The sequence below is a fragment of the Lepidothrix coronata genome, unplaced genomic scaffold (genome assembly GCF_001604755.1).
Source record: "Lepidothrix coronata isolate B3197 unplaced genomic scaffold, Lepidothrix_coronata-1.0 Scaffold3, whole genome shotgun sequence".
In the NCBI taxonomy this organism is placed as follows: domain Eukaryota; kingdom Metazoa; phylum Chordata; class Aves; order Passeriformes; family Pipridae; genus Lepidothrix; species Lepidothrix coronata.
Window position 1 is genome coordinate 2,146,247 of NW_016690183.1, and position 26,217 is coordinate 2,172,463.

The window sequence follows — 26,217 nt, forward strand, 5'->3', positions numbered from 1 at the left end:
AAAACAAGCAAAGGTGTTTTCTGACACCTTTCTTTCCTCCCTTCCCCTTTTTCAATGGCAGTGACAATCAGTGATGTGCTTTAAGCACACTGGCAATGAGTTTTCTGCAAATGTCTCATATTTACTGTGCATTTTGTTTCAGTCAGGGGAAAGGGAAGTAGTACTAGTAAAGTGAATGCATGACACTGGGGAGAGCTCTCTAGGTCTTCTCCTTGAGTAATGGAAGCTGGGGCTCTGTGCCATGGCACTCCAAGGGAAATTGGCCAAGTAAAACACTGCAAGGCAATATTTGTGCCTGCTTTCACAATTTACGTGATTTGTAGCACATGCTGTGAAATGTGTCTGTGAAAGAGGTGTAAGTGGTCTGTGCATGAACTGGGGTTGCCTTGGGGCTGTAAAGATGACAAGATTAAAATAGAATGATTTATTATGGTAGAAATCTAACTGTGTGAATGCAACAGTGAGTTGAACTCAGCCTTAATTAAAATGTTGTGGGTTTGGTTTTTTTTTTATTATTTTCTATTTTACTTTAGAAGGACAACTATACTAGAAATTAGGACTGGATAATTAGAAATGTTATGCATTGCACTCATTTTGTGCCACCAAATAACATTTTATTTACTATGGTAATATTTTCCATCTTATATAGTGCTGCATTTTTCCACGGAATGGAAATTTATGGGATTTCTCATTTAAGAAGTGTCCTAGGACCTGTCTTGCTCAGCCCTAAAGCCAGTCTTTCATGCATCTGGGAAGGACCATTATTCTGTTTTCATGGTAAGGAGATGCTGGTTCATAACTGAACTGATCAGAACCTACATGTGGATTCAGAAGTCCTGGGCTCAGACTGAATTCAAATAGGCTTTGCTGCTTTCTGTTGTAGGTGGGTTTATGTTGCTGTCTCACCAATCTCTGTGGAGTCAGCTGAATTCCAGTGGTTATAAAATGATCCTTCAGGTGGCTGTAAGACTACTGGTAACACAATCCTATAATATCTCAGACTTCAACTCTGTAAGATTCTGTATGAATATAACTTAAACAGTGTTATTATTTCTACAATGAAACAAATAAAGATGTGTGTTTCCATCTCTCTTTTTGTACCTTTCTCCCTGACTTTCAAAGCTGAGTTATTTCTTAGAGACACAACTATGTATGGGAGACAATCTGTATATTCCTTGCTGGCATTTTCCAAACTGCTCAGCCAGCCTGTCATGAAAAACTAAATTCGTTTTGGAATAAAAAGTCAAGGCCTCTAGAACATAACTGACAGTGAAGTGTTTAAAAACTCATAAATTAGTTTTGGCTTTATTTAGTCTAGAAAGAATAGAGCATTGTGTGCATTTTGCTAATGTTTACATTTAAAATGAAGGCGTGATTTGTTTCCAATCCCTGGGCCAAATTACAAAGGTTTTCTGTTACACCAAAGCTTTGGCTGGTGTGGAAAAAGAATAGCTGTGCACAACAGGAAGAGAAGATTATGACGTGCATGACATATAGTCACCAGTGGCCTTGGGATACTCTTTCGGTATGAGAACAACAGATAGGAATCAGCAAGACATCCCAGTTCCTAGAGATTCTTGCTTGGGTCCTTTAATGAGAGCCTTTTGCACTGCTGGCTCTAAAACAAGGGGCAGGCATCTTGGTGGAGGACCCTTGACTGGGGTGCTTCCCTCAAGAGAGAGGGAAGATGGTGTTTCCTATCATCCCATAAAATCTGTCTGGTTTCCCTTGATGTGCTTCGTGACACTTGTGGAATAATTTGGATTAGTTGTAGGTATTGGTGTTGATGGTGCAGGATATAGAAGTACCTTGATTTTTTTTTTTTTAATGAAGACAATTTGCCGTACTAGAAACCAGTATGGAAACAAAGTAATTGAATATTCTACTTCCTTCAAACAAAGCCCACATGCTGTGCTCCTGGGAAGGCTGTCATGTCATGGCTAGGTATGTAAAATAAAATGGTCTTAGAGGTGATAAATACTTACAGCTTGGCACCTCTGAAATAGAGTGCACTTTGGCACATGTGCACACTGCTTAGATGCTTTGCTCTGAACATGGAAACCCTGCTGAAATCACAGAGCACATTCACACTTGGCTTAAAAAATTAAATTTTAGAAGGCTGGCAAGATATTCGTGAGCTTCCTTGTCTGCTCTTATGTAAAAAAGCCCAAGGTCTTTACATACAAAAATGTCCTTTTTTCTCTGCCTGCAATTCAGGTAATAAAGGCATAAAGGGTTTCAGCTCATCAAATTTGATTGATTTTACATCAATTTGGCTGTTATGTGCAGTCAATATACCACAGTGTGGCCTTTGAATCACAGTAAGAAGCTATTTTTTAACTATGGTTTTGAGGTTTTTTAGCGTGTTTTTACACTTCTTATATTGAAGGTAAAAAGAGAGGAATTATTTTAATGACCTGCAGATCCCCTCCTCCCCCCCCCCGCCTTTTTTTTTTCGGGAGCAGGAAAGAGATACTCCTAGGAGCACTGAATGGGAAAGATGACCTACTTTAGCTTAAAACCGCAGATGAACTGAACCTACTTTTTCAAACCTAAGTCCAGCAAGCAATCCCATTAAAACATCATCTTAAAACCGTAATGTACCTTTTCTACAAAATTGCTGTACTAGGAAGAGATGAAGAAAACTTTCCATCCAACACTGGGCAGTTTCTCCATGCAGGCAAGCAGCTGCTCTCTTTGGGCCAACACTTGAGGTGACAAGGAAAGGCAATGTTGCTTTCCATAGTGTCATCTTTGTTTTTTTCCTAATTTATTTTATTATTTTTTTATTTTTTAGTTTCTGTTGGATCAGTTTAACCTCTGGAGCAGGAAACTTTATCGCCTTATCTTGCACCACCCTGAACACCGTAGCACTTGCACTAATCTCTTTCCTGGATGGCTTGACTTCTTCCATCTCTTCTCACCTCATACTCCTCATGAACCTTCCCATACTGAAACAACTACAAACATGTCTATTGCTATATTTTCTTTTAGTCAGTGGCTAATTAGCAGATTTAAGCATTTCAGAACAATTTCTGAAGCAATGTGATTGCAGCAGTGTCTTCAGGGTACCTGAAAAGGAGTTAGTGTGATCTCTGGAGGTCGTATGTCCGGAAATTACAGCAGACCATGGTTTTGAGGTCACTGTTAGTGTGTGTTGTTCAGGGATGGGATTCAGAGTTTTGTACAGCAAATGGCATTTACAACATCACTTATTTGAAAGTGAATTGGATTTCTACTTCTGGTGTAGCTCCATGATGTTACCAAGGCAGATTTGCAGAACAAAAAGGTTCATGATCATTCTGAAGTGCATCTATTTGAATTACTTCAATGGTAGGGGGGAGTAGGGAGGAGTGGGCACCAACTCCTGTTGAGTTTTGAACCACATTGCTGACAGTTCTAATGCTGTGAGAGTTTTGTTCAAATACACCTGTGAATCAGACTGCTCACTGTAGACCACTTTGCTGAAGATATCATCTAGCATAGTTGGCTTGCCATCCAATGCAACATGCTGAATTAGGCCACTTACCTATAAATTTATAGGTAAGTTTATAGATAAAATTTATAGTTAAGTGGACTAATTTAAAAAGCACCTTCAAACTACGTGCTGCAAGCACAAAATGGGAAGTGCTTGTGGAATCTTGAGCTGGAAAAAGTAACATTCCCTTTTAAAATTTGCCAGTTTCTCATCTGAAACAGGTGAAGAAAATGAATATGAAAGATGTAGAAGAAAACTGTCAACATCATCTCCATGTATGTTACAAAAAAATATTGCCTGTATGGTGTATGCTGCATAATATACTGTAAATATTTTAATGTATAATAATGTGTATAAAGCACAATACATGCTAACCCTCCTGAAGATCAGTCTAAATTATTGAAAATACTAATTGTAACTTTAGATTTGCCTGTAACAGAATTTATGACAGAAATTAAAATCTTACTGTTAGGAAGGATGCTATAGATGGTATAACAAGACTATGGTGTATGTACCTTCATGCTTGTCACTTTCCTGGAGTTCCTTCTGGTGGGGGTAGCTTGCAAACACTCCTTACAAAGCAGAAATGGCAATCCCTCCGCTGAAGGATGATCTCCCTGAGCTATGGTTTATTTATGGTATTTTACAAGATTTGCTTCCAGCTAAGCGGAAAAAGTAGCACACAGATGATGGGAGGTTCCTTCTAACTAACACACTTGTAGTTTCCAAAGTTTTCCATTTCCTTCAGCCTAGATAACAGCATAAATCAGACAAAGGTTGTGTATTGAATAGTTTGTTTATGAAGGCACATGCAATGCATAATTCTGACCTGGGTGTTTGGAAACACTGTGCTATTCAAGCATACAAAATCAATGGGAACAACCTGACTGATACATAAAAATACCCTCTGTTCTTGTGTATGGCTTGAAAATCTCTTGAAATTTGAAGTTTTATGGTACATTTGACCTTTAATAATGGCAGTGACTTAATGTTCTGCTGAAAGGCAGTTACTGGTGGAGTGTCCATGTACCTAGAAAAACACTCTGGCTCTTTATTACTGAGCAGTACAATTATTTTTAGCTAAGAAAAGCCTTCTTTAGCAGCCTCTCAGTCTGGTGTTTCTTGATGGAGATGCTAATTGCCTAGAGAGAGAGCTCCAGGAACACAGACTTTAAATATTGATGAAAATCAGGAGCTAAACCATTCTCTGAAAAGAGCCATGCAAAGATGAAATGGCAATAAAAAAACACATTAAGCATCTTCTTAGAGCTCCAAGCTGCTCTGAGTCTGTGTGGAGTCAGACCATCTCGCTGCCCACGTTCAGCTGTAAATATTGAGCATGCTAACATGTCAGTGCCGTGCAAGCCAAACTGAAAGGGCTGCAGGTGGACTAACACAGGTGTCCTTTCAGCCCCTCATGCCTTCAACCCCACCGCCAGGATGTTGTAACAGGAGGGGAGAGGCTGCTGTGGCTCCCACGGCAGGAAGTGAGGAGTCACTGAACCCCTTGGACACTTAGGACCAGAACCTCTCCCGCGCGCGGGGTAGGTGCCTACCCCCCCAAACACCCATCCAGATCGGTGGATTGGGAGCGGCATCCTTGCCGTGGCTTTTGGAGGAGCTGGAGGCACGGCCCTCCCTGTGTGCATGCATACGCAAACACAACACTCACACGTGCACACTCTCCAGCCTCCCGCGCCCCGCCCGGCCGCCGGGTCTGCCCCCCCGGCGCTGGGAGCACCCGGAGGCGGGAGAGCTGCTCCCCTCCGCCCCCGCTCCCGCCCGGGGCTGGACGCTGGGGCATGAAGAGGAGCCTCCTCGGGGAAGGAGCTGAGGTGGGCTTGGTCCCTGCGCGGCTGCGGACCGGCCGCCCCATGCGGGCTTTGTCCCTCGCGGCCCCTCGCCGGGATGGAGGCGCAGGGCAGCCGCCGGCGGCAGCTTCCCGTCCTGCTGCTGTGGGGTGAGTGGCTGGGGCGACTGGACGAGGGGAGCTCGCCGCTACCGCGCCGGGACACCGGTGGCTGCCGCCCCGGGACCGGCCGAGCATCGTCGAGTGTGCGCGGCCCCGGCGGGCGGTGGTTTCTGCCGGGGCGCGGGGCTGAAGTTCGGGAGAGGTGTCAGCGCCCCCACTATTGCTAGAGCATCCCTTTGGGAGGGAGGTTTTCTCCGGGAGTCCCTTGCCCGTGGGTCAGGAGTACTGCTTTCCCTCCGGGGCTCTCCAACCATCCCAAGCAGAGCGGCGGCTTCGCGGCGGGAGCGTTTCGGCAGCGCCGGTCCGGCCGCGGGGCCCCCGGTCCCCTCCAGCATCGCACTGACGGCAGCCTCCCATCGCCGAGAGGAGCCCCCAGACACGACACAGGGCGCTCAGGCCCCAAGAAAAATGGTCTCACAAACTTCTAGCGTTAGTCGGGTTTTCAGATCCCACATGGGTTTTGGGGAGGTGCATTTGGCCTTTGAGGAACGTTCTCTGCTGCAGACGGAGGGGCTGATTCCTGTTAGAGTAATTGAGTTACAAGCAGGCAGTTATTAAGCAGAGATCTTTCACTTAGGGTAGCTCTGCTGCTAGAAGAACTCTATTGTTCCTTGACACATAGCTTGTTTTGGGGTTCTCAGATTTAATGTGTTGCAGTCAGGTCAAAAGTTGCAGGGAGAAGTAAGTTCTGATCTTCTTCACTGAACAGAATACCCAGAGACGTAGTTAATTCTCTGTGAGTCACACTTCAGGGAGAAGAAAGTCAGGTTTTGTAGCTTTAGAAGGTGTATCTGAGGACTTTTTGACTTTGTTTGCTGCTTTATGCCACTTCCAAAGTACACAGGTGGTAAACACTGGGCATCTTTCTATGAAAAGATGTCCAAATAAATGGATAATTGTATCAACAGTATTCAGTAGCATCATCTTTACCTGATCTGTCAAAAGGATCACATGTCAAATACATGATTCTCTGTGGTGTAAGGATTGCCTAAATCTTACCTTAGTTGCCCATAGTTTGTTATTTCCCAGCTGTAAAGGAATAAAAAGGTGGCCAACATCTGTCTTGACATGGGAAAGATTTATGTGATCTTGAATTTAGGGAACCAGGCAGTTTTTGTATGGGGACACATCTTGATGTTACTATGACTTTTGGAAAACAAAATTGCTCACTGGAGATTTATTTTCAGAGATTGAGTGGAGTGAGGGGCAGTGTCCCTGTGGCTCAGGGCATTTTTCACCAGAGAGGCAAAGGTAAATCAATTGTGTTAGGCATTTTTGACTGTGCTAGTTCCTTTCACAAAAAAAAAAAAAAAAAAAGATTTTAAGGATATCTGTTAACTGATAATGCATTGCTTTTGCCTGAAATTGGAAAGAGTAGATATAATCAGGAATTAATGAAATGAGACTGATTTCCTAGTAGGAAAAGCTCTCTAAGTTCTATGATGTGAAATTGAGTTTTTTAATAAGGAAAGCCTTAAGTGGTAGAAAACTAAATTTCTTCCTTGAGTAATACAAACACACTTTTAATATCAGTTATTTTGGAAGAATTTTTACTTTAATTGAATGGCCATTCCTAATGGCTTCTTTTGACTAGTAAGAGACCCGTGACCTCTCTCATTAAGGTAGAACTCTTGCCAGGATTCCTCAGTGTTAGCTCACTGACTGCAGTGGGAAGTCCATCTGGGTGGGGACCAGGACTGTACTTCTGTAGCCTCAGACCACTACTTTCTATATCTTTCTGCCTAGGACTCTTGACACATTATCACTATGTAGAACCATCTGTTGTGTTGTCCTTCCTTAGCAAGGATGACAAAAAAGGCAATGTGTTCACTCGGTGATTATAAGAGAAGTTGGATTTGCTGTGTGTGGTGAGTATCTGTGTGGAGGGTAAAGAATGCATGAACTGAGGCACCCGGTACACAGGCATGTGGTCGGTTCTGTTTTCCATATGAAGTGCTGATAACATCCTGAATTGGGGCAAGGTGCAGAGCTGGAAATGCCAGCTGTCAGGTGAAATCCTCTACTTTGCTTAGCAGATTTGTAGATAGAAGACACTTACTAACTGTGGAATCTAAGCACCTCAGAAATAGTGATGTATTTACCATCATACCAGAGTCTCTTATTCTACTTCTGTGTATGGGAACTGAGGCAAGGAGCAACTTAAGGGCTTGACCAAGACTTTTAACAGATGAAGTGGCTTTTTTACACAAGTCATTGTTTTGGCATCTCTGTCCAAATGTTTACTCCTTCATTCTTTATGCAGCGCCTGCATTTCAATAGTACTATTTGTATTTGAATTGAAAGATGCTACTAGAGTAAAACTGGGTGTTTTTTAAAATTCCAGATTAATCTTTCTCAGTATATGTGTATAAACCCATATCAAGAGAGATGGTGTGATTCTTATCTGGTGCAGTTTTCCAATACAGATTTCAAAGACTGTCTGTAGATTTTTGCATTTTATAATCCTGTTTTCACAGTGTTAAACAGGTCAGGGGTGAGCAACTGGACAGTTGGAAACCTGGAAACAGAGCCTGGTCCCAGTTACGTTTTTGCTTTTTATTTTAAAGACTATACCTCACCCTGCAAACAATAATGAAAAAGCTGTGTGTTAAAGTCCAGATTCTGAGCTGCCCTCGTGTGCAACATAGCATCTGTAACTCCTGGAGAGTTTGGATTCCAATGAGGGAAAAAATCAAACAGGAAACAATTTTAGTGGGTTAAAGTTTGAAAACCAAGTCAAGGGGTTTTTTTTCATTATTTTCTTATGAATATATCATGCTGTTCTGCAGCTGCAAAGGGTGGAACAAAGAAACGGAATACTGTCATAGGAGTTCTGAATTTAATAGACCCAGGCGAGTGTGCATGTAGAACAAATAAACCTTTGCAAAGAAGTACATCTGATTCTGAGACAGACCACAGAGTTCTAACAAAAACACTTCTCTAAAATATAATGCCTCATTTTCTAAAAACATGATTTTCAACACTAGGCAAGCAGGAAGACAGGCAGCAGACCACACCAGCATCCATCCTGAAAGCAAAGCATCTAGTGTAAATGCAACCTCTGTTACAACTTGCTGTTGGATCCAGACATTTTTCCCACCATCCTTCACCCTGTTTGTGTCTCCTGATTCTTTTATTTGGCAAGGTGTTGCCCTTTTCCTGAGGTCTGCACTTACAACAGGAGATAGGTTCATACCATCTGCTCTTGACAGGGTGAACGGCAGGATTTCCTGATTTCAGTTGTCTCTGTGATGGTAAGTGAACTGCAAGTGGTAGCGCAGAGGATCGAATGCCATCTCCAGATGTCTTGGTCTGAGCCCCCAGGAGGAATAACACTCCATGTTTGAAGGTAATTCCAGGTTGAAAGTGTGGAGGAAGAAGAGAGACTTTTTGAATCTCATTTACACCAACGAGATCTAATTCTTGCTCTTAACTTAGTAGAGATCTCCCTACTTACATAGTAGTTAAGGTTTTAAATAGCTTTGGTGTCAGGGCTTTGCTTTTAGGTTTATTTTAGTCAAACTGGTGATGCAAATCATCAGAGGCCGTTAAGATAGAAGTCTACAAGGTAGACAGGTACTGCTATAGGGGCAGATACACACATACTACATGATTTTAAGGAAATAGTTTTGAGCATGATTTGGTTCCCTCAAGGAGAACTATGGCAGATTTTGTCAACTGAATTGTGTTTAAACATTGCAGCACCACCATTTTTGTATGGTTTGTGGTTCAGTTTCCCCCACCTCTGTACTGATAACAGAGATGATTCATGGCTTGAATTGGAGACAAATGAGTCAAATTTCAGTTTTCCTTACCAAGGAAAAAAAATGCAGTGAGTGGTCTCTTACAAAACACTACTTGCTACCATCTGTTTTGGCTATTGAAATTAGTGCTTGAGAAACACATATGAAGAAAGCAAACTGTGGTCTCCTAAGGCTCGCGGAGAGATTAATTTTCACAAACATAATGAAACGTGTTTTAATTCACACCTTTTTAGTTTAGTGAAAGCTGTTGCATGAACCATTTTATTTCAGAATAAAATTGTAGAAGTGTATTATTGTGTGTTTTATGAAAACAGCCTGTGCTTTTTTCTAAAATAAGAGTCTCTTCACAGCCAGTCTTGCATTGAGACAAACTGGAAACCATAAACAGAAAAAAAGACATTTTTTTAATGTGACTGTGTATTTAGAACAATCTAAAAGCTGCTTGAAGAACCCTTGAGTCATTTGTGGGAATGATACGTGGGTATGAGGAAAGAAAGGAGTAGCAAAGTGGAATAGGAGAAAGCTGCCTATTCAGAAGTTTTTAGGCTTAATTTCCCTTCATATGTTGGCTTTCCTGAAACCAGTCTGAAACGAGGAGACAGCTTTGTTCCTCGCTAAAAACCTTAAAAGAAAATGCAATTGCACTGTTAGATGGTTTGAAGGTTAGAGACAATCCCAGCCTTTGTCTTTGGAGCAGCTTGACATGATCTACCGTATTGTCTTGAACAAGCGGCATATCTGCATAACAGCTGGTGGCCTCAGTTTATCTCCAGGAATACAGAACTTTGCCTGTATGTAGCCAGATTGATGGCTTGCTATAGGTGGGGTGTTCCACCTATGCTCTGAGCCAGGGAGACTCTCATCTGAAGAGGACAATGTGATAGACATTGCTGAGGCCCTAGCCCAGCTCCAGGTTGCAAAAGCACGTCTTGATTGTGTTTAACTAGATTAAGCTGAGTAAGCAAAGGATTATGCAGAAGCATCAGGCCTGCAATAACGCATGTGTCTTACTTTCACACCCTAATAAATGTGACTGTATGGACAGTCTTTGCGAGCGAAGATTTGGGAAAGGTCATTAACCCTTCGAGCCTGCGCAGTGGATTTTTTAGGTGAGACACAGCGTGCGCTGAACTGAGCCCACCCTTTAATCCTGAGGTTCATCTGCCGGGGCCGAGCAAGCTTGGACAGTGGCAGTGAGGGTCTCAGGACCTTCTCTTAGATGGATGGCCTTACAGGGGCCCTGATTGGTTCAAATAATTAACTTACAAAAGTAGGTTGCATATATTTCTCTCCAGTACCTACGCTAGGGGCCCCTGGTGGTCTAGTGGTTAGGGTGCAGCACTTTCACCGCTGCGACCCGGGTTCGATTCCCAGCGCCCGGGCAGATGGAGCTTGTCAGCCCGGTGAGGCAATCCATCTAAGAGAAGGTCACTCTAAACAAACCTATGTCCTGAGATCCTCACTGCCACTGTCCAAGCTTGCTCGGCCCCGGCAGATGAACCTCAGGATTAAAGGGTGGGCTCAGTTCAGCGCACGCTGTGTCTCACCTAAAAAAATCCACTGCGCAGGCTCGAAGGGTTAATGACCCTTCCCAAATCCTCGCTCGCGAAGACTGGCCATTATATAAATGTGACTAATTTGCCCTTATTTTGTAGAGCATTATCTGGAAAAAAAAAAATTTCTGTGTGCAGTGTGAGAATAAATACTATAATTCATGTTGGCCAGTAATGACTTCTTGGCCAGTCACTTCTTTCAGGAATTTAGTTTTGATTCCAAAAGTCACAAGTGACAGATTTCTTTTGCATCCCTTTGTGTGCAGAGAGATTGATCCTAGAGAGTCTAATCGTTATCAAATATTATTGCATTGTTGTTGTCTCAAAATACACAGTTTAAGATTTGACAGGGTGTGAAGCCTTTGATCTGTGTGGCCTTCCTGCCTTTAGCAGAAGGGGAAAGAGGTTTCATACCCACAGGGTATTGGGAAGAGATGGGGGGGATACTGGGACAGTAAATGCACCTTATAGAAGTTCAAGTGCTCATCAAAAGGACACAAAGCTTCTGAGTCTTAAGCACTTGAACTTTAGCTTTAGTCTGTACTCTTCTCTTTTGCTCACCTTCTATGCACTGGAGACTGTCGTCAGGGCTGTGAGGAAGATGTCCTCTTGATGTGGAGGTGTGAAGGCCATGCAGGTGTTTGCAGTTGGTCTCATCACCTGAAGAGACTTGGCTGTCTCTGTGATACCCAGACACATATTCTGTAGCTTTGGAGTGGAGGTGGCCCTTTGCTATATCAGCCTTCGCATCAGGGCTTTGCTGCTAGTAGTCACATGGGGCTGTGGAACAGATTTCTTCTTCATGTTTGTTTTTGACAAGTGGCTACAAATGTAATGCTGTCCTTTATCATCTCTTCAAGTTCTTGAGCTGTTCCAGTTTTACTCCTCAAGGGTCTCCCTGTACCAAGAACATGTACAATTTAATAGTAAAAGAGGTTTTTTTAAATTTACTTAGCAATAGGTATTGTAATCTTTCAATGATAGAGCATTAAGCTTATGTGTCCAGGTGAAACAGGAAAAATAAATTTGTTCTGGCTTTCAATGAGATGCTCCAAGCGTGTATTTCTGCAGAGTCATAAATTGTCATTCAGTATGTGGGGAATCTCCTCTATTTTATTTTTAGAAAAACAGATAAATATGTAGTTTTTTACAAGCTAAATACTTCAGGCTAACTCAAAATCAGAACTTACTGTATGATATTAAAAAATATTGTAAATCTCTTATTTTTGACCCATGGAGCTAGACTAGATTTGCATTCAAGGAAACTAACTTTGCCATTAGTAAATGTGGATGCTGAACATATTTCCAGAGGTATGTTCAGGGTTGAATTTCCTGCCATGGAACACTTAGTGATGCACAATGAAGTAATGTTAGTGTTGCTGGAATAACCATCGGTCCAGTTTCTGTTTAACTGGCTCCAGTGTAGACTAGAAGCAGCAAAAAAGACAAATGCAAAGGAAAGGTCAAAGGAAAATTAAGCTCCTCAAAATATTTGTGTTTTCTTTCTGCATTTTAAGGTTTTTGGAAAGAAATGTTAGTGCTCTTTTCTAGGATTTAATTATTTTAAAAAATGGGGAGGGGAATATCTATCTGTGTGGTAATATGACATTTTATATCTGCTATTTACTGTGAGTTTTAGTTAAAGTAGTTTCTAACTCCTCTTTGTTTTATCTTTCTGGTGGAGCAGTACGGAACAGGTGGAATGTACATTGCGACACCATAAGGATGCTTGATTCTATACTGCTCATGCTATTGCTTGCTGATTATGCCTGAGCAGTATTTAGGTTTTTTCTTCCCAACTACTTCATATTTTATCATGCAATTAATTATATATAAAAAAAAAACTTGTCAAAGAAATAAAAAGTGTTGGTAGGAACAATCTCACATAAACACGCCCTGTAGGAAATGGGGGATTCTTCATCCCTTGCGTTCCCAAAATCTGCACTGGAAATGTTTATGAAGAATATCTGTCTTTTGAGTAGACATTATTGGCTTGGTACAGAAATTATTGTAAGACCTTTACCTTATGCTACAAAAGATCTGGATGATGTGAGGGATTCCTTCTGACCTCAGAGTATACCACTCCACAGCTGTATAAATAAATTAAGCTGTTTATAAGTTCATGAGTAAAAGAATGGTTGACACATTTGCAAAACTACAGGGAGGGGAATACTCATTCTTATCTACTACTCCCCTTTCTACTTATTTCTTGCATGACTCCAGAATCCTGAGCAGGATTTTACTCAGGCTTTAGGAGAAAAAGTTTGCCCCAGTATGAGAGCAAAGTCATGGAAAATTTTAGCCCAAGAATGTTTCTGAGACTGTGAAAGCAGGGAGATTTAGGTAAACTGTTTTGCAATTTCACTGATAGTGTTAGAGCTAAACAAACCCCAATGTTCTATAGATCAATAGAGAGTAACCAATATTGTTCAGTTGAACCCCACACTGGCCAAGTCCAAGCCTGTCAGTGATGGTGCTAGCACCTCTGGGATTGCACAGTTAAGATGGGGGAAACTTGCTGCACAACAGCAGGTGTAAGAGAGGAGGAACATGTGAGAGAAACAACTCTGGTTAGTAAAGAAGGAGGGAAAGGTGGTGCTTTAGGTGCTGGAGCTGAGATTCCTGTTCAGCCCATGGTGAAGACTATGGTGAGGCAGCTGCGACCCTGAAGCCCATAGAGGGTCCCACACCAAAACATATGGATGCCCAAAGGAGGTTGAACTTCCCCATGGGAAGTTCACACTGAAACAGGCTCCTGGCAGGACTTAAAACCTTGTGGAAAGACACACACTGGAGCAATTTGTGAAGAACTGCAGCTCATGGGAAGGACTCACATTGGAGAAGTTTGTGGAGAACTCTCTCATGGGAGGGACTCCATGCTGGAGCAGGGGCAGAGTGTGAGAAGTCCTTCCTCTGAGGAGAAAGGAGTGACAGAGCCAATGTGATGAACTGACTGCAGCCCCCATTCCCCATCCTCCTGCACTGCTTGGGGAGGAGGGAGATAGAAAAATTGGGAGTGAAGTTGAGTGTGGGAAGAAGCGAGAGATAGGGGGAAGGTGTTCCAAGATTCGGTTTTATTCTTCATTACCATACTCTGATTTTAATGGGCAGTAAATTAAATTAATTTTGCCAAGTTGAGTCTGTTTTGCTCATGGTGGTAGTTATTAAGTGATTTCTCCCTGTCCTTATCATGCCCCATGAGCCTTTTGCCATATTCTCTCTCCCCCTGCCAGCTGAGGAGGGGAGTGATAGAGCTTCTTGATGGGCACCTTGATGGTCAGCCATCCCAGAGCTCAAAAATGTGCAGATCTGAAGATCTTAGGAGCCTACTCTTCAGGGTTGATCATCTTCACTGTTTCAGCCTGGTGGCACAAATAGTGATAAATGATTTCTTCACACCCTAGCAATTCTCTTAGCTTAGGAAGAAATAAAGAGTAGCATTTTTCTGTACAATGTTAGCCGTTTCTGGTTTTCCATACTCGTTAGCTGGCATATTCCTAGCGCATCTTAAGTTTTGCATGTATGTGTAAGCACAACTCAACTGCTGTTGCTGAAATGTCTTTCGGTCTTGGGCTGGTTAAGAAAACATCGTACTTTTAAAATTTTTTTAGTATAATACTGAAATGAAAGAAAAACAGGATAGAAATTAGTAATGATTATAAAGAAAACTTGGAATTTAAAAGTTTTACTGCCTTGTTACAGTAACAATGATATACATAAAGTAAGTTTTTTATGGAGTCATTGCTACTAATACTTTGTTTCCATTACACAGGAGTAGTTGCAATCAACTTTCAGTATGGTGTTAACACATGAGGGTAGTAGATGGGGGAGAGAAGAAAGAGAAGTTTAAATCTTTCACTCTCATAATACCTCTCTCCTTTAGTGACACGTGCCGTTTGAAAAACAAATCAAAAGAACTCTGTTAAAAAACATGAAAGTAAATACAAAAAGTGCAAACTGAGGAGCACTGGGTTCTGCATGAGCAGCCAGATGTGCCCTGCCTTGTTGGCTGGGCGGTGTACCTTGGAGGCAGATACCTGGGAATTTGTGCTTCTCTGATGTTCAGTTCTGGTCCTCAGATCCACTGAGAGGAATGATTTACTGCAGTAGCTTGACCTAAGTAATTTCCTGTACCAGAATCTGCTGCTTTGTAGTTTCCTATGTGGATATACATCCAGAAGAAATTGTGGTGTCCAGGGATCATGGTGCCATGCTGTGCTGGCAAGGATCTGTTTCAGTGTTTATTCATTGGAGGAAGGATGCTATTGTGAAGAGCCGCTCACATCTGCTCTGACCAGGTACATACATAGAAGTATAGGTAGACATGCGAAGCTCTGAAGTTTTGTCAGTGTTTTATTGCTCTTGTTCTTCATGGCAACTTGTCATTTAAAATAATCTGTGATCATGTAGGTGAGTATCCAGAGCTCTGGAGCCCTGATAGTCATGCTGGGCTACTGAAGAAAAACAACCCAGATATGAATGGTCAAGCCAACTTTTTACTTCATGGTAGGCATAGAATTCACAGAAAACATGACTTCACTGTGATTATGTTGATGTGATGCTTTTACATAATATTGTAACAGCATTAGGAGTCTGCGAGAGCACTACATGCATCAGCAAGAGAAGATGGATGTTCAGGGTGGGGATTTTTGTTGTCTGGTCAGAAAAAGAAAAAAACAACACATTTTCCCAGGCCTTCTATAATGGTAATGTCTTGATTTAAATGTTCTGCTTGTCAAGGGAAGAAGGAACTTTTAATGTCTTCAAGTGTCCCATGGTTTTAAAGACTTCCTCAGGAGGGAGTGTGCAGTGACCCTTGTCTGTGAAACATTTATAGGTCATTTCCCCTTCTCAAGGTTATTAAAAAAAAAAATTGCTTGACTTCGTTTTCAGACTACTCCACAGAAGCAAACTGGAGCCCTTACTGACCTTGAGAGACTAGTGTTTTACACGCTTTCACAGGTGGTTAGGTATGGAGTAAAGTCAGTATTGTGCTGACCTTATGTTTCCTTATTATAGGAAAACCTTATGTCACATCACTTTTTTTTTTGTGTCTTTTCCTGCCTTTTTGACTAATGACAGGCAGTTGAGTTACAATAACAAGCAGCCATTAGATCAAATATGTGCTTCCAGGTGATCAGTGGTACAGTGTCAGGCTGAGGTCCTGGATGCAGGTGGCCAACTTCAAGGGCCGACACACTTCTGATGTGGTCTGGGGTCTGTGTGTCTCTCAACAGTAGTTGCAAGCTATCTCACCTTTGGGGAGGAATGAATCTGAACTATGCTGCCTCATTAGTTGATGTACCTTTCCCATAAATTGCACAACTGACACAATTCACAATTATCTTCTGGGCAGAGAGATCATGTTCTTCACTTGCTTTGGTAACGTTTTCTGAGAGAAAGAGGTAGTGGTGAAACAGAGGTCATGGCACCAGACTGCTGCTGGCTCACACTGTAGATAAGAGTGATACTGGTTCCTGCTTGTGACCTTAGACAGATTTCCTACTAGTTCTGTCATTGTTTCCGTAGTTCATGTAAAATGGAGACCTCAGTAGTGATACCTCACAAGGCTATAATAAATCTGAAGAAGTACAGATGTTTCAGGAGTGAAAAAAAGGAACTTTCAGTTGCTAGATGTGTTTATCTGTAATCATAAATTATGAAGAGCTGTGATCTGGTTGTTTTAGACATACATTTACGTGGCAACTACAGTACACCAAGACTCAGAAGATCAGGTCTTGCAGGCAGAAGTTAGATGAAAACAAGGAGTACAAAGCCTTTGGAAGGCCTGTACATTGTAAATAACAGTCTTTGCCTTATGTTCTGGGTAACAAACACACAAGTGAATTCAGTGAATCTGAGTTTGTTAGGAAAGCTGTTGTGCTTTGTCTCTGCTGACTGTAGGCATCTTCCAATGCATGTAGTCCTCTGGAACTCTCTTTCAGACACCTTAAATCATAGAATTGTAGACTATCCTGAGATGGAACTCACCCACAAGGATCTTCGAAGTCCAACTCCTGACTCTGCACAGGACGTCCCCAAGAATCACACCGTGTGGCTGAGGGTGTTGTCCAATTGCTTCTTGAATTCAGACAGGCTTGGTGCAGTGACTGCTTCCCTGGGGAGCCTGTTCCAGTGCCCAGCCACCCTGTAGGTAAAGAACCTTTTTCTAATATCCGACCTAAACCTCCCCTGACACAGCTTCATGCCATTCCCTCGGGTCCTGTCACTGGCCACCAGAGATAAGAGGTTGGTTCCTGCCCCTACACTTCCCCACATGAAGAAGTTGTAGACCATAATGTGGTCTCCCCTCAGTCTTCTCCAGGCTGAACAAGCCAAGTGGTCTCAGCAGCTCATCATATGGCTCTCCCTCTACACCCTACACTGTCAGCAAAACCTTTGGCACCATTTCCCATGGCATTCTCCTGGAAAAGCTGGCAGCCCACAGCTTGGACGGATGCACTCTTTCCTGGGTTAAGAACTTGCTGGATGGCTGGACCCAGAGAGTGGTGGTGAATGGTGCTGCATCCAGTTGGTGACTGGTCACTAGTGGTGTCCCCCAGGGATTAGTATTGGGTCCAGTCCTATTCAATATCTTTATTAATGATCTGGATGAGGGGATTGAGTTTGGACTCAGTAAATTTGCAGATGACACCAAGTTGGGTGCAAGTGTCAGTCTGGGGTAGGGCAAGAGGGCTCTGCAGAAGGACCTGGACAGACTGGTCCGGTGGGCCAAGTCCAATGGTTTGAGGTTCAACAAGGCCAAGTGCTGGATCCTGCACTTTGGCCACAACAACCCCATGCAGCACTTCAGGCTTGGGACAGAGTGGTTGGAAAGTGGCCCAGCGGAGAAGGACCTGTGGGTGCTGGTTGACAGCTGCTGAAAATGATCCAGCAGTGTGCCCAGGTGGCCAAGAAGGCCAATGGCATCCTGGTTTGAATTAGAAATAGTGTGACCAGCAGGACCAGGGGTATGATTCTCCCCCTGTACTCAGCACTGGTTAGGCTGCACCTCAAGTACTGTGTCCCGTTCTGGGCCCCTCACTTCAAGAAAGACGTTGAGGTGCTGGAGCAGGTCCAGAGAAGGACAATGTTGCTGGTGAAGGGTTTAGAGAGTAAGTCATATGAGGAGTGGCTGAGGGAGCTGAGGCTGTTTAGCCTGGAGAAGAGGAGGCTCAGGGATGACCTTATCACTACTTGAAATAAGGTTGTAACCAGGTGAGGATCTGCCTCTTTTCTCTGGCAAGTAGGGACAGGATGAGTGGATATAGTCTTAAGCTGTGCCAGAGGAGGTTCAGGATGGACATTAGGAAGAGTTTCTTCACAGAAAGGGTGGTTAGACGTTGGAATGAACTGCCCAGGGAGATGGTGGAGTCACCGTCCCTGGAGGTGTTTAAGGAAAGACTGGATGTGGCACTTAGTGTGTTGTTGTGTGTTTAGTAGACAAGGTGATGTTTGGTTGTAGGTTTGACTCGATGTTCTCAGAAGTCTTTTCTTCTAATCTAATTCATTCTGTGATCTTTGTAGCCCTCCTATGGATGCTCTCTAAAAGCTTTGTTTTTCTTATGTTGTGGCGTGCAAAACTGCACACAGTTGTGAGGTGAGGCCACACCAGCACAGAGCAGAGAAGGACAGTCACCTTCTTTGACTGGCTGGTGATGCTGTGCTTGTTGCTGAATGTCATCTTTAAACAGTTTCTAATGCTGTGGATTTCTTTCTAGTCTAGACACAAAGGTACTCCTCTTACTCCTCTTCAGTTTTACTCCCTGGAAGGATGAATCTCTAGTCTAGGATCACATTTGTGTATACCACTTTTGTAAAAGTGTGAAGAGAGTTTACTTAAAGCTATTAATTCTGCTGTTGGAATATTTAGTTGATCCACTGTCTAAAAGTCACTGGCTGTATTTTATATTTCAGCTACACAGTGCTTCATCAAAAACATAGCAGGACAGAAAAGAGTTGAAAACATTGTTACATTTCAGTCTGAGTCACACAACTTCTAGTACAATACAGATCTTAGTGTACAGCTAAGTAATCCCCTCCACAAATCTGTTGTTGAACTGGTATTGTTAATTTTATTATTTATTTAATAAATTAATATATCTTAATAGATAAATTAAAATATTTATCTATTAATAAATATTATTTAAAACACTTGTCATATGTTTATTTAAATAAGACATACTTGTTTCAAACAAAGTAGCAGGAAACCTATCCAACACTTCTTGAAGTAGATGTAGACTGTTCAGAAATTGTGGAGCAATATTAATATGCTGCCAGCAGTTATTTAAGAACTTCAGAAAGCAGTATAATGGACAATAATTTGTATTCCTGCTCTGAAAATTTTGCTGTTGAAACATAAGTTCAGAGTAATGGTCACATTTCTTTGCAGTCACTGGAAACCTGGGGAACTCTGAACTAACATGGGTCTGAACAGTTGATGCCCTCAGTAATTCCCTGTTGATTTGCACCAATGGAATGAAAAAGGTTAAGCTGCTTTCTTTCATGCTTTTCTTGCTCTGCAGGAAGAAGACTCTAGTGTCCAAAATGGTTAACTGTCTGAAATTACCTTAACAATTCAAAAGCAATAATGTCGTGCCTCAAACTGCAATAAAATACAGCACTGAACTGCACTTTTAGTTTTGGATGTTACATTTCCGTGGCTATATATGCATATTCTGTGCAGTTGACACAAGGGGATAAAAAGAATATTAAAAAGGATTCAGCATCAAAGAAGGAGGTAATGCAAAGCCGAGTTCTGTGTTATGCTAGCTCTCTAGCTAACTTCTTGGATGTAGGAACAGATCGATGCACCCTGCCAGCAGGATTACCTTGCTTCTACCACTCCATGTGGTGAGGCATGTTTTTTCCTGGGTGAATTTTGAACGCAAGTGTAACACTTCTCTCAAGTACTGTATTTATTGCAAGCTTCTGTTTATTCCCAGCATCCTTTCTTTGTGTTGAGTTCCTGTCATTGCCTGTCTCTGTGAACTTCGGTTGCCTCATTTCCTTGGCTGCTTTCACACTGTGATGATTTTCTTCCATTCTGTCCCTGTCCCACTCCTCTTATGAAGTGTCAAAAGGACAGGCAATAGCTGAGAACAAAAGATGACCTTCTGAGCCATACTTATTGTAGAGAGAGTTATTTAAAGGCTGGCAGGTGGGACTTCAGTTTTTGTACCAATAGCATTATTTTTCCTTTCTGTACTTTTATAGTAACCTCTAAACAGGGACCTTTCTGGGCTTTCCCATCAAGTTTCAGGATTTCTTAGCCTATTCAGAGTCTGTAGTGTCTGGCCACATACATTTGACTTGACCCCAACAGAGGACTTTTAGAGAAGGCTTTGAAAGGCAACCATGCAATGCCTGTGTTAGCTCATCTTTTCCTTCTGTATTCAGACAGACTCTACCAAAATGAGGCTCTTGACCTCATATATGCTCAGGAAACAGATAATAAAGAAACCCTACCACAATTGTAACCAGTGTTTTTTTGATGCAGTAGGATGCCTCTTGACACTGTGTGAGAGCATAGGAGAAGTGATTTCCATGGGAATTCCTTGTGCATTAGATGCCCTGAAGTGTCTATGCATTCCTGCCAGAACACCTGTAATGGAATAACTTCAGGTTTACATAAAAGATTGATGAGTTTAATATGATCTTTAATAGCACCTCTGCAACAGGTAACTTTATTTAACATTTAAATATCTGGAGAAGCATTACGCTTCTGTAAAATTGACTTACTCAGTATTTAAAATCAGGTGTATAAAAAAAAAAGCTATTGATCAGTATGAGAAAAATGATATCAATAGAGTAATAATCTCTCACCTATTTTTCCAACATATCATAGGTGCATGATGGCAGAGCAGCAGTTGCCTTTTCAAACTGTAGTTTTAGTTGCTTTCATGAACTGTATGTCATGACAGTTCTTGCATAGCTATGTGCTGCTATCATGGAAACTTCAGGTTCTGCAGACAGACAGCTGTTTGTTTAGTACATAACTTCCAATAGAGATCTGATGTCCTGATGTAGGTAAAGATTAGATGATGGTAATTGGCAGGATTAAAAAGAGGTATAGAAGAGGTCTTTAAAAAGAGGTATAGAAGTAGCTTCTTGACATGAGGTTTAACTTCAGGTCATTACATGTTCTTTTTTTTCTTATGAAAATTATAATTGAAAGAAAAGAGGTTTTGAATCAGACTTCTCAAATTTCAAAAAATATACGTAAGATTATACAGCTGTAATTGTTGGTGCAAAACTGTGTACAGGAGTTTTGTCTGGTAAAATGAGAATTATTCTGAGAAAGTATAAGAACCACTCAAAAATCTTACGATCCTGTCAGTAATAGCAGCATCTTGAAGAAACATTCAGGCAAGGGAAAATTATAACATTTCCCTCTTATATACTTACACAAGATTTTCAGAATTATTCTTAAAATGTGCTTAGAGAAATGTGCAGTAGGAAGAAGACACAGCAATTCATATGCTGCTCCAGATTTATAAAGTGGTTGTACGACAGACATTCAGTGCTACTTTTAAGCCTCTGGGAAAAATACCTGTGAATAATAACAGTATAGGAGAAAAATAAACATTGAGAAATATTTTTCCATTTCACAGAAGTTTATATAGCTGAGAAAATTACAGGGCAGTTACCCTGTCATGTATCTCAATAGTGAATTAACATATTTCTGTGAATCTCATTCTTAACTCCCTTTTTAGTGTCAGAAGAAGGTCTTTTTACAAAAGGAGAGTAAAGAGTAGATAATAGGAGGCTGTAGGGAAGGTCTAGGAACGGATTTTCTATTTTTTCATATACAAAATTTTGAAGCAGGTTGTTAATAGAAAACTGGTGGATTTTTTCTCAGTTTTCCTATTTTCTATTACTCTCTCCTATTTTGATTATCTTTTGTTTTTCTTTCCAAAAGCCCTTCAAACCTATTTTTTCTCATCTTTCGTTTGATGATACTTTCCTTCATCTCTTGGTCTGGCTCCAACCTGGTTGGTCTCTTTGCATCTGATTTGGCTAATAATAGGGGCGATCATACATGCCACTGTGGTGTATGGAGAAAAAAAAAATGGTAAAGGCCATTGGTGTGGTCCCTTATTGACATGATTTAGCCTGCAGGCAGCTTGTACAGTTAAACTGAACCTACTTTTCTTTCCCTAAATGTGGGTTCAGGTAGGAGTGCATGGCAACTGTTTTATTTTGGGATCATGGCCACACCTTCCAATACTGTGACCCATTTTGCTTCCTCTGTGTATCTTCTAATGAGATGTGGTGACATCAGCCTTTCAAGAAGTAAGAGCTGCTGCAAAGGTCATACTTTTTGTGTAAACTATCATGGCTTGCTACAGTCTCCTGATTAAATCTTTGTTATGAGTTGAATATCTCAGAACAAAAAAAATAGAGGGGTGGCAGATGGTGGTCTGAATTGGTTTTTTACCCTTCTCTGAAGGTATCCGGAGTCTTCTGATTGAGTATGGGTGCAAAACACCCTGTGATCCTTTGTTATGGTCAAAAAAATGCAAAAAGCACATCTTCCTGTGAGCAGGAGGATTTGTGAGCGCTAACCTGTGAGCCCAGTATTACGTTTGTCACAGGTTCCCTTGCTGACACTTGGGGAAGTCTGGTTCTTTCTAGTTGTAAACCCTGTTTTAGTTGTCTTGCTGTGGTCTCGTGAAGATTACTGCAGCAATAATTATGAAAAATCTAGAGCACAGTGATAGGAATAAGAATTGGAGGTGCAGTCTGTGCTCTTTAAAGGGAGTAACTAGGGTAACTGTATATGCCTGGACTGTTTCCTGAGAATGGATGGGCTAGGCTTCACCACAGAGTGTGTGCTTTTAATTTGATCTTCAGTCTTCTGCGGTTAAGGCACATTTTCAAGGGAGGATTCAAAAAAAACCTACCCAGAGAATCAAGTATATTTATAAGAGCTAATAGCATGGGAAAAAAAAGTGCTCTATTTGTGAAGGAGATACTGCTGTCAGAGTGTATAATGGAGTTTCATCTCTACGTGTTTGGATGCAATGCAATTTTCCGATGTGTGGATTCCTGCTCTTCACAGTAATTTCTGGCTCATTAGTAACTAAGACAGAGATTAATGCTTCTCTGGATTAAAAATATGCTCCTTAGAAGGATCTAAATTCTTCTTCCATGCATGTACCCAATAATTTGCATTTAACACAGCCGACAGCCTGGCACATCCCAGTGGGGTCCCTCACAGTCTAGGTCAGTGTGATTGGTACTGATATTCTACTACATATATCCTGCTTCATTTTACTGGGGTGACATGTGTTGTATAAACAAGGAGCAGGAGGCACCCATCTATATGAAATCAGTCATTTAATTTCTGATGCAAGGCTAACACTATAAAATTTGTCAACAATTTTTTTTTTTTCAGTGAGACATCAAAAAGAATTGAAGCCACATCCCTCTTAGCTATATTTACAAAATCCTAAGTGTGCCTGGAGCTGTGCAAACACAGTTGGCTTCTGTTGATTTAATCCATCTGGATATACTGCAATAGCTAATCAGAAGCCTTCTCCTATTGACATAGTCTGTGTTTCCATTTGGATGCTCTTCTGACATACCTATGCTAGTGTGACATCTGCATGAGAAGCTTAGAGGTTTTGAATGTAATGTTTGTCAAAATGTGTGACTTCACTGTGCAAAAGGTGGAGACTGTGAAACAGGGCATTACATTTCTAAATGAAGAGAGCACACATTTATTATTGTTTGCTTAATTTCAATAGCAAAAGGATTTTTTTTTTCCTCTACACGTTAGAATGTGTTTACCTATGTTTTGAGCAAGTGTGTTAACTTCTCCAACTTTTTCACCCTCAAGAAGCTTAAAGTACAATTTCCCTATCCCTAATCGTTAATGTTGGAAACTACAGGAAGGAGTGGTGTGGACAGACCCATCACAAGTCTGAGTGACTCAGCCATTTAAAGAATAGATTAAAAAGAATTTAAAAACATAATGTTCTCTAAATGTTCATTATTCTGTTCAGACACACTCTTTAATACAACTGAAACTAATGTTTGAATGAGCATTTTGAATATTACTTTGAAATCTAAATTATGCTCAAGTTTGGTTGTATCTGCATTAATTCTTTTATATAATAGTATGGAGGTATCTAATTAATCTCTCTTTTTTTTCTTTTTTTTTTTCCCTCCTTAGTTAATGGTCTAATGACGCTTGGATTCGCAGGTGAGCTTTACTTCAAAAATTCAACTTCTGTTTCTGTTTTGTTAACGGCCACCACTGGAGAAGCGCTTCCATCTTATCTCATCTCAATTGGTCAGCTGTCATGCATTTTTTGCAACTGGTCTTGCCCATTTGCTATGTGAAGAGAGAGTGTTGTAGTGTTTTGTGAAGGTCATTCTCAGTTATGATGGTTAAACTGTAGAATTATTCATGATTTTGAACCCTGTTGGTCAGGGATTTAGACAGAAACTCTTATGACATCAGATTGCTGTCAAATGACTCAGAGTTTTTTTCTATAACCTTGCAAAATACTGAAGATTTATTAAAGAGAGACAACCTAAAATACCAAGGCCATGGCAAATCCATTTAAACACGCTGCTGGGAAGGGATTGGAGCAAATTGTCAGCACACATGACGTAGAGGAGGAGAAACTCGTATTCTGTTGGATTTATAGGGTTATAAATCAAATGATTTAGAATACTCTGGCTGTTTAGAATACTCTGCCAGAAAAGGCAGCTTTGCTTAACTTTTGTCAAAGCGTCAGTGCAGGATTTAAGTTGCCAGCTGTGCAATTTTTGTATCTGGTTTTGAATTTTGCACAGCTTTAGTGCTCATCTGCAGATCTAACTGTGGAAAGTATAACTTGTAACTGGTGCAGTTGCCAGATGAATTGACGGGAATGCTTAAATAGGCAGGATCCATGCTATCATGTTAACTTCCTAAGGACAAAATTATGCAGCGTGTTTGGTAATTTTCACGATTTCTATCACTGGTGATTAATTATAGTTCTGACTTTTGCTGGCATGGGTGAAAACTTCACGTTAGCTTTAAAGAGCACTGACAATCAGACATGATGAGGGAGGTAAGATTAGGTCTAGTGAGTTAGCCGTACACCTGGAGAGATTTGTGTAGACTAAGGGTCTCAGGTGCAGCACAGGCTGTCCTGTTGTGGGCCTGCTGCTCTTGGAAAGTATGTGAAAGCATCACAGAGACAGTGACTGCTCCAGGTAAGGAGTTAGCTGCGATAGCTGGACTTAAATTGCACGGTGCTCCTGCCCAGACTCAAAAGGAGCAGTCTCCTTCATGGGTGAAATGATGTGCACTCAAGCCTATTTTACAATCACGTGCACCATTTTGAATGAAGATGTTCAAAGTTTCTGATTGATGGTTGGGTTATGATGTGAAGCCTGAAACATCATCTTGCCTTGGATTTATTTTTTTTTCTAAATAGAAAGGAATGGTGCCATGAGGACTGCTCCTTCCTTCTCATCAAGCAAAAGTCTTGCACGGTTTTGATCACAGTTCATCTGGCAGCGTCTTTGGCTGTTACCACACAAAATTAGAACCACTAGCTCTTTTCAGCAATTATGGGATCCTGCTTTCAAAGTAACTAATACAAGGAAAAGAAATACTTCCTCTCCCTGGTGTAAATAGATTCTCAGTGAAAACATAGGTTCAGAAGAAAAAGGTGCAAGACCTGATTCCACTTAGACTTCTTTTTTCTTAGGATTAAGTGATCTGTTCTCCTTGGCTTTATTCTTGAAAAAAAGCCATTCCTCTGGAGTTCTCAGGAGGATTGCCGTATATACAGGTTTTGTTAGGGTTGCAGTTTTGTTCAGGTAAATCCATTTCTCAGATTTATGCTGCTGTGAAAAGAAGAAATTACACTGGGTTTTTTCATGACTAATTTAATTTAGACGTTTGTATTAAATTGTTTATATATATAGTTAGTTAATTTTTAATGTTCTACAAAATATATGCGTTTTTTATACAGAACAGTCAAAGTAGTAACATCTGTAAAAGTAAAGCAAGACATACTTAATGATTTAATCAAAACAAAATGTTTCAGCCTTATCAAAATCAAATACATTAATCTGAATAATTTTTTTTCAGAATTTCAATTTTATAAGAAATATAAAAATACTGGTTTTGTATTCCAATGCAGTCATGTGCTGGGTGAGAAAAACCTTTGACCTTGACTCTAAATGTTGTGGAGTTGCCATTACTGGTTGAAAAAGTTACAGGCTTGCTCAAGTCAACGTTGACTCTTTCTTTGCAGGTAGCTGTATGCTGTAATTTCAACTGATAATTGTTGGTAATTCACAGAGTCACGGAATCTATGATCATTGAGTCCAGCCATTAACTTAACACTGCCAAATTCACCACTAAAGCATGTCCCTTAGTGCTGCATCTACACGTCTTTGAAATACTTCCAGGGATTGTGACTCAACCACCTCCCTGGG

The 26,217-nt window shown here is 41.1% G+C and overlaps 1 protein-coding gene and 1 long non-coding RNA gene across 5 annotated transcripts in view; both read left to right on the forward strand.

The window, feature by feature from the left end:
- Positions 1 to 1,016, forward strand: part of LOC108499831 — a 10,684-nt gene extending 9,668 nt beyond the window's left edge. For all 3 annotated transcript variants that reach the window (XR_001875659.1, XR_001875658.1, XR_001875661.1), the window contains 2 exons: positions 650 to 777; positions 884 to 1,016. This is a non-coding gene — a long non-coding RNA (uncharacterized LOC108499831). The remainder of the gene's footprint in view (positions 1 to 649; positions 778 to 883) is intronic.
- A 4,265-nt stretch (positions 1,017 to 5,281) lies between these two features.
- RAMP3 (receptor activity modifying protein 3) overlaps positions 5,282 to 26,217 on the forward strand; it is a 42,225-nt gene continuing 21,289 nt past the window's right edge. The window contains exons 1-2 of one of the 2 annotated variants that reach the window (XM_017820005.1): positions 5,282 to 5,438; positions 23,948 to 23,977. In XM_017820005.1, coding sequence (XP_017675494.1) covers positions 5,387 to 5,438; positions 23,948 to 23,977 — 82 coding nt within the window. In that variant the 5' untranslated portion in view covers positions 5,282 to 5,386. Of the gene's footprint in view, positions 5,439 to 7,196; positions 7,319 to 23,947; positions 23,978 to 26,217 lie in introns of those variants that run through there. The other variant, XM_017820015.1, reaches the window with a different exon arrangement.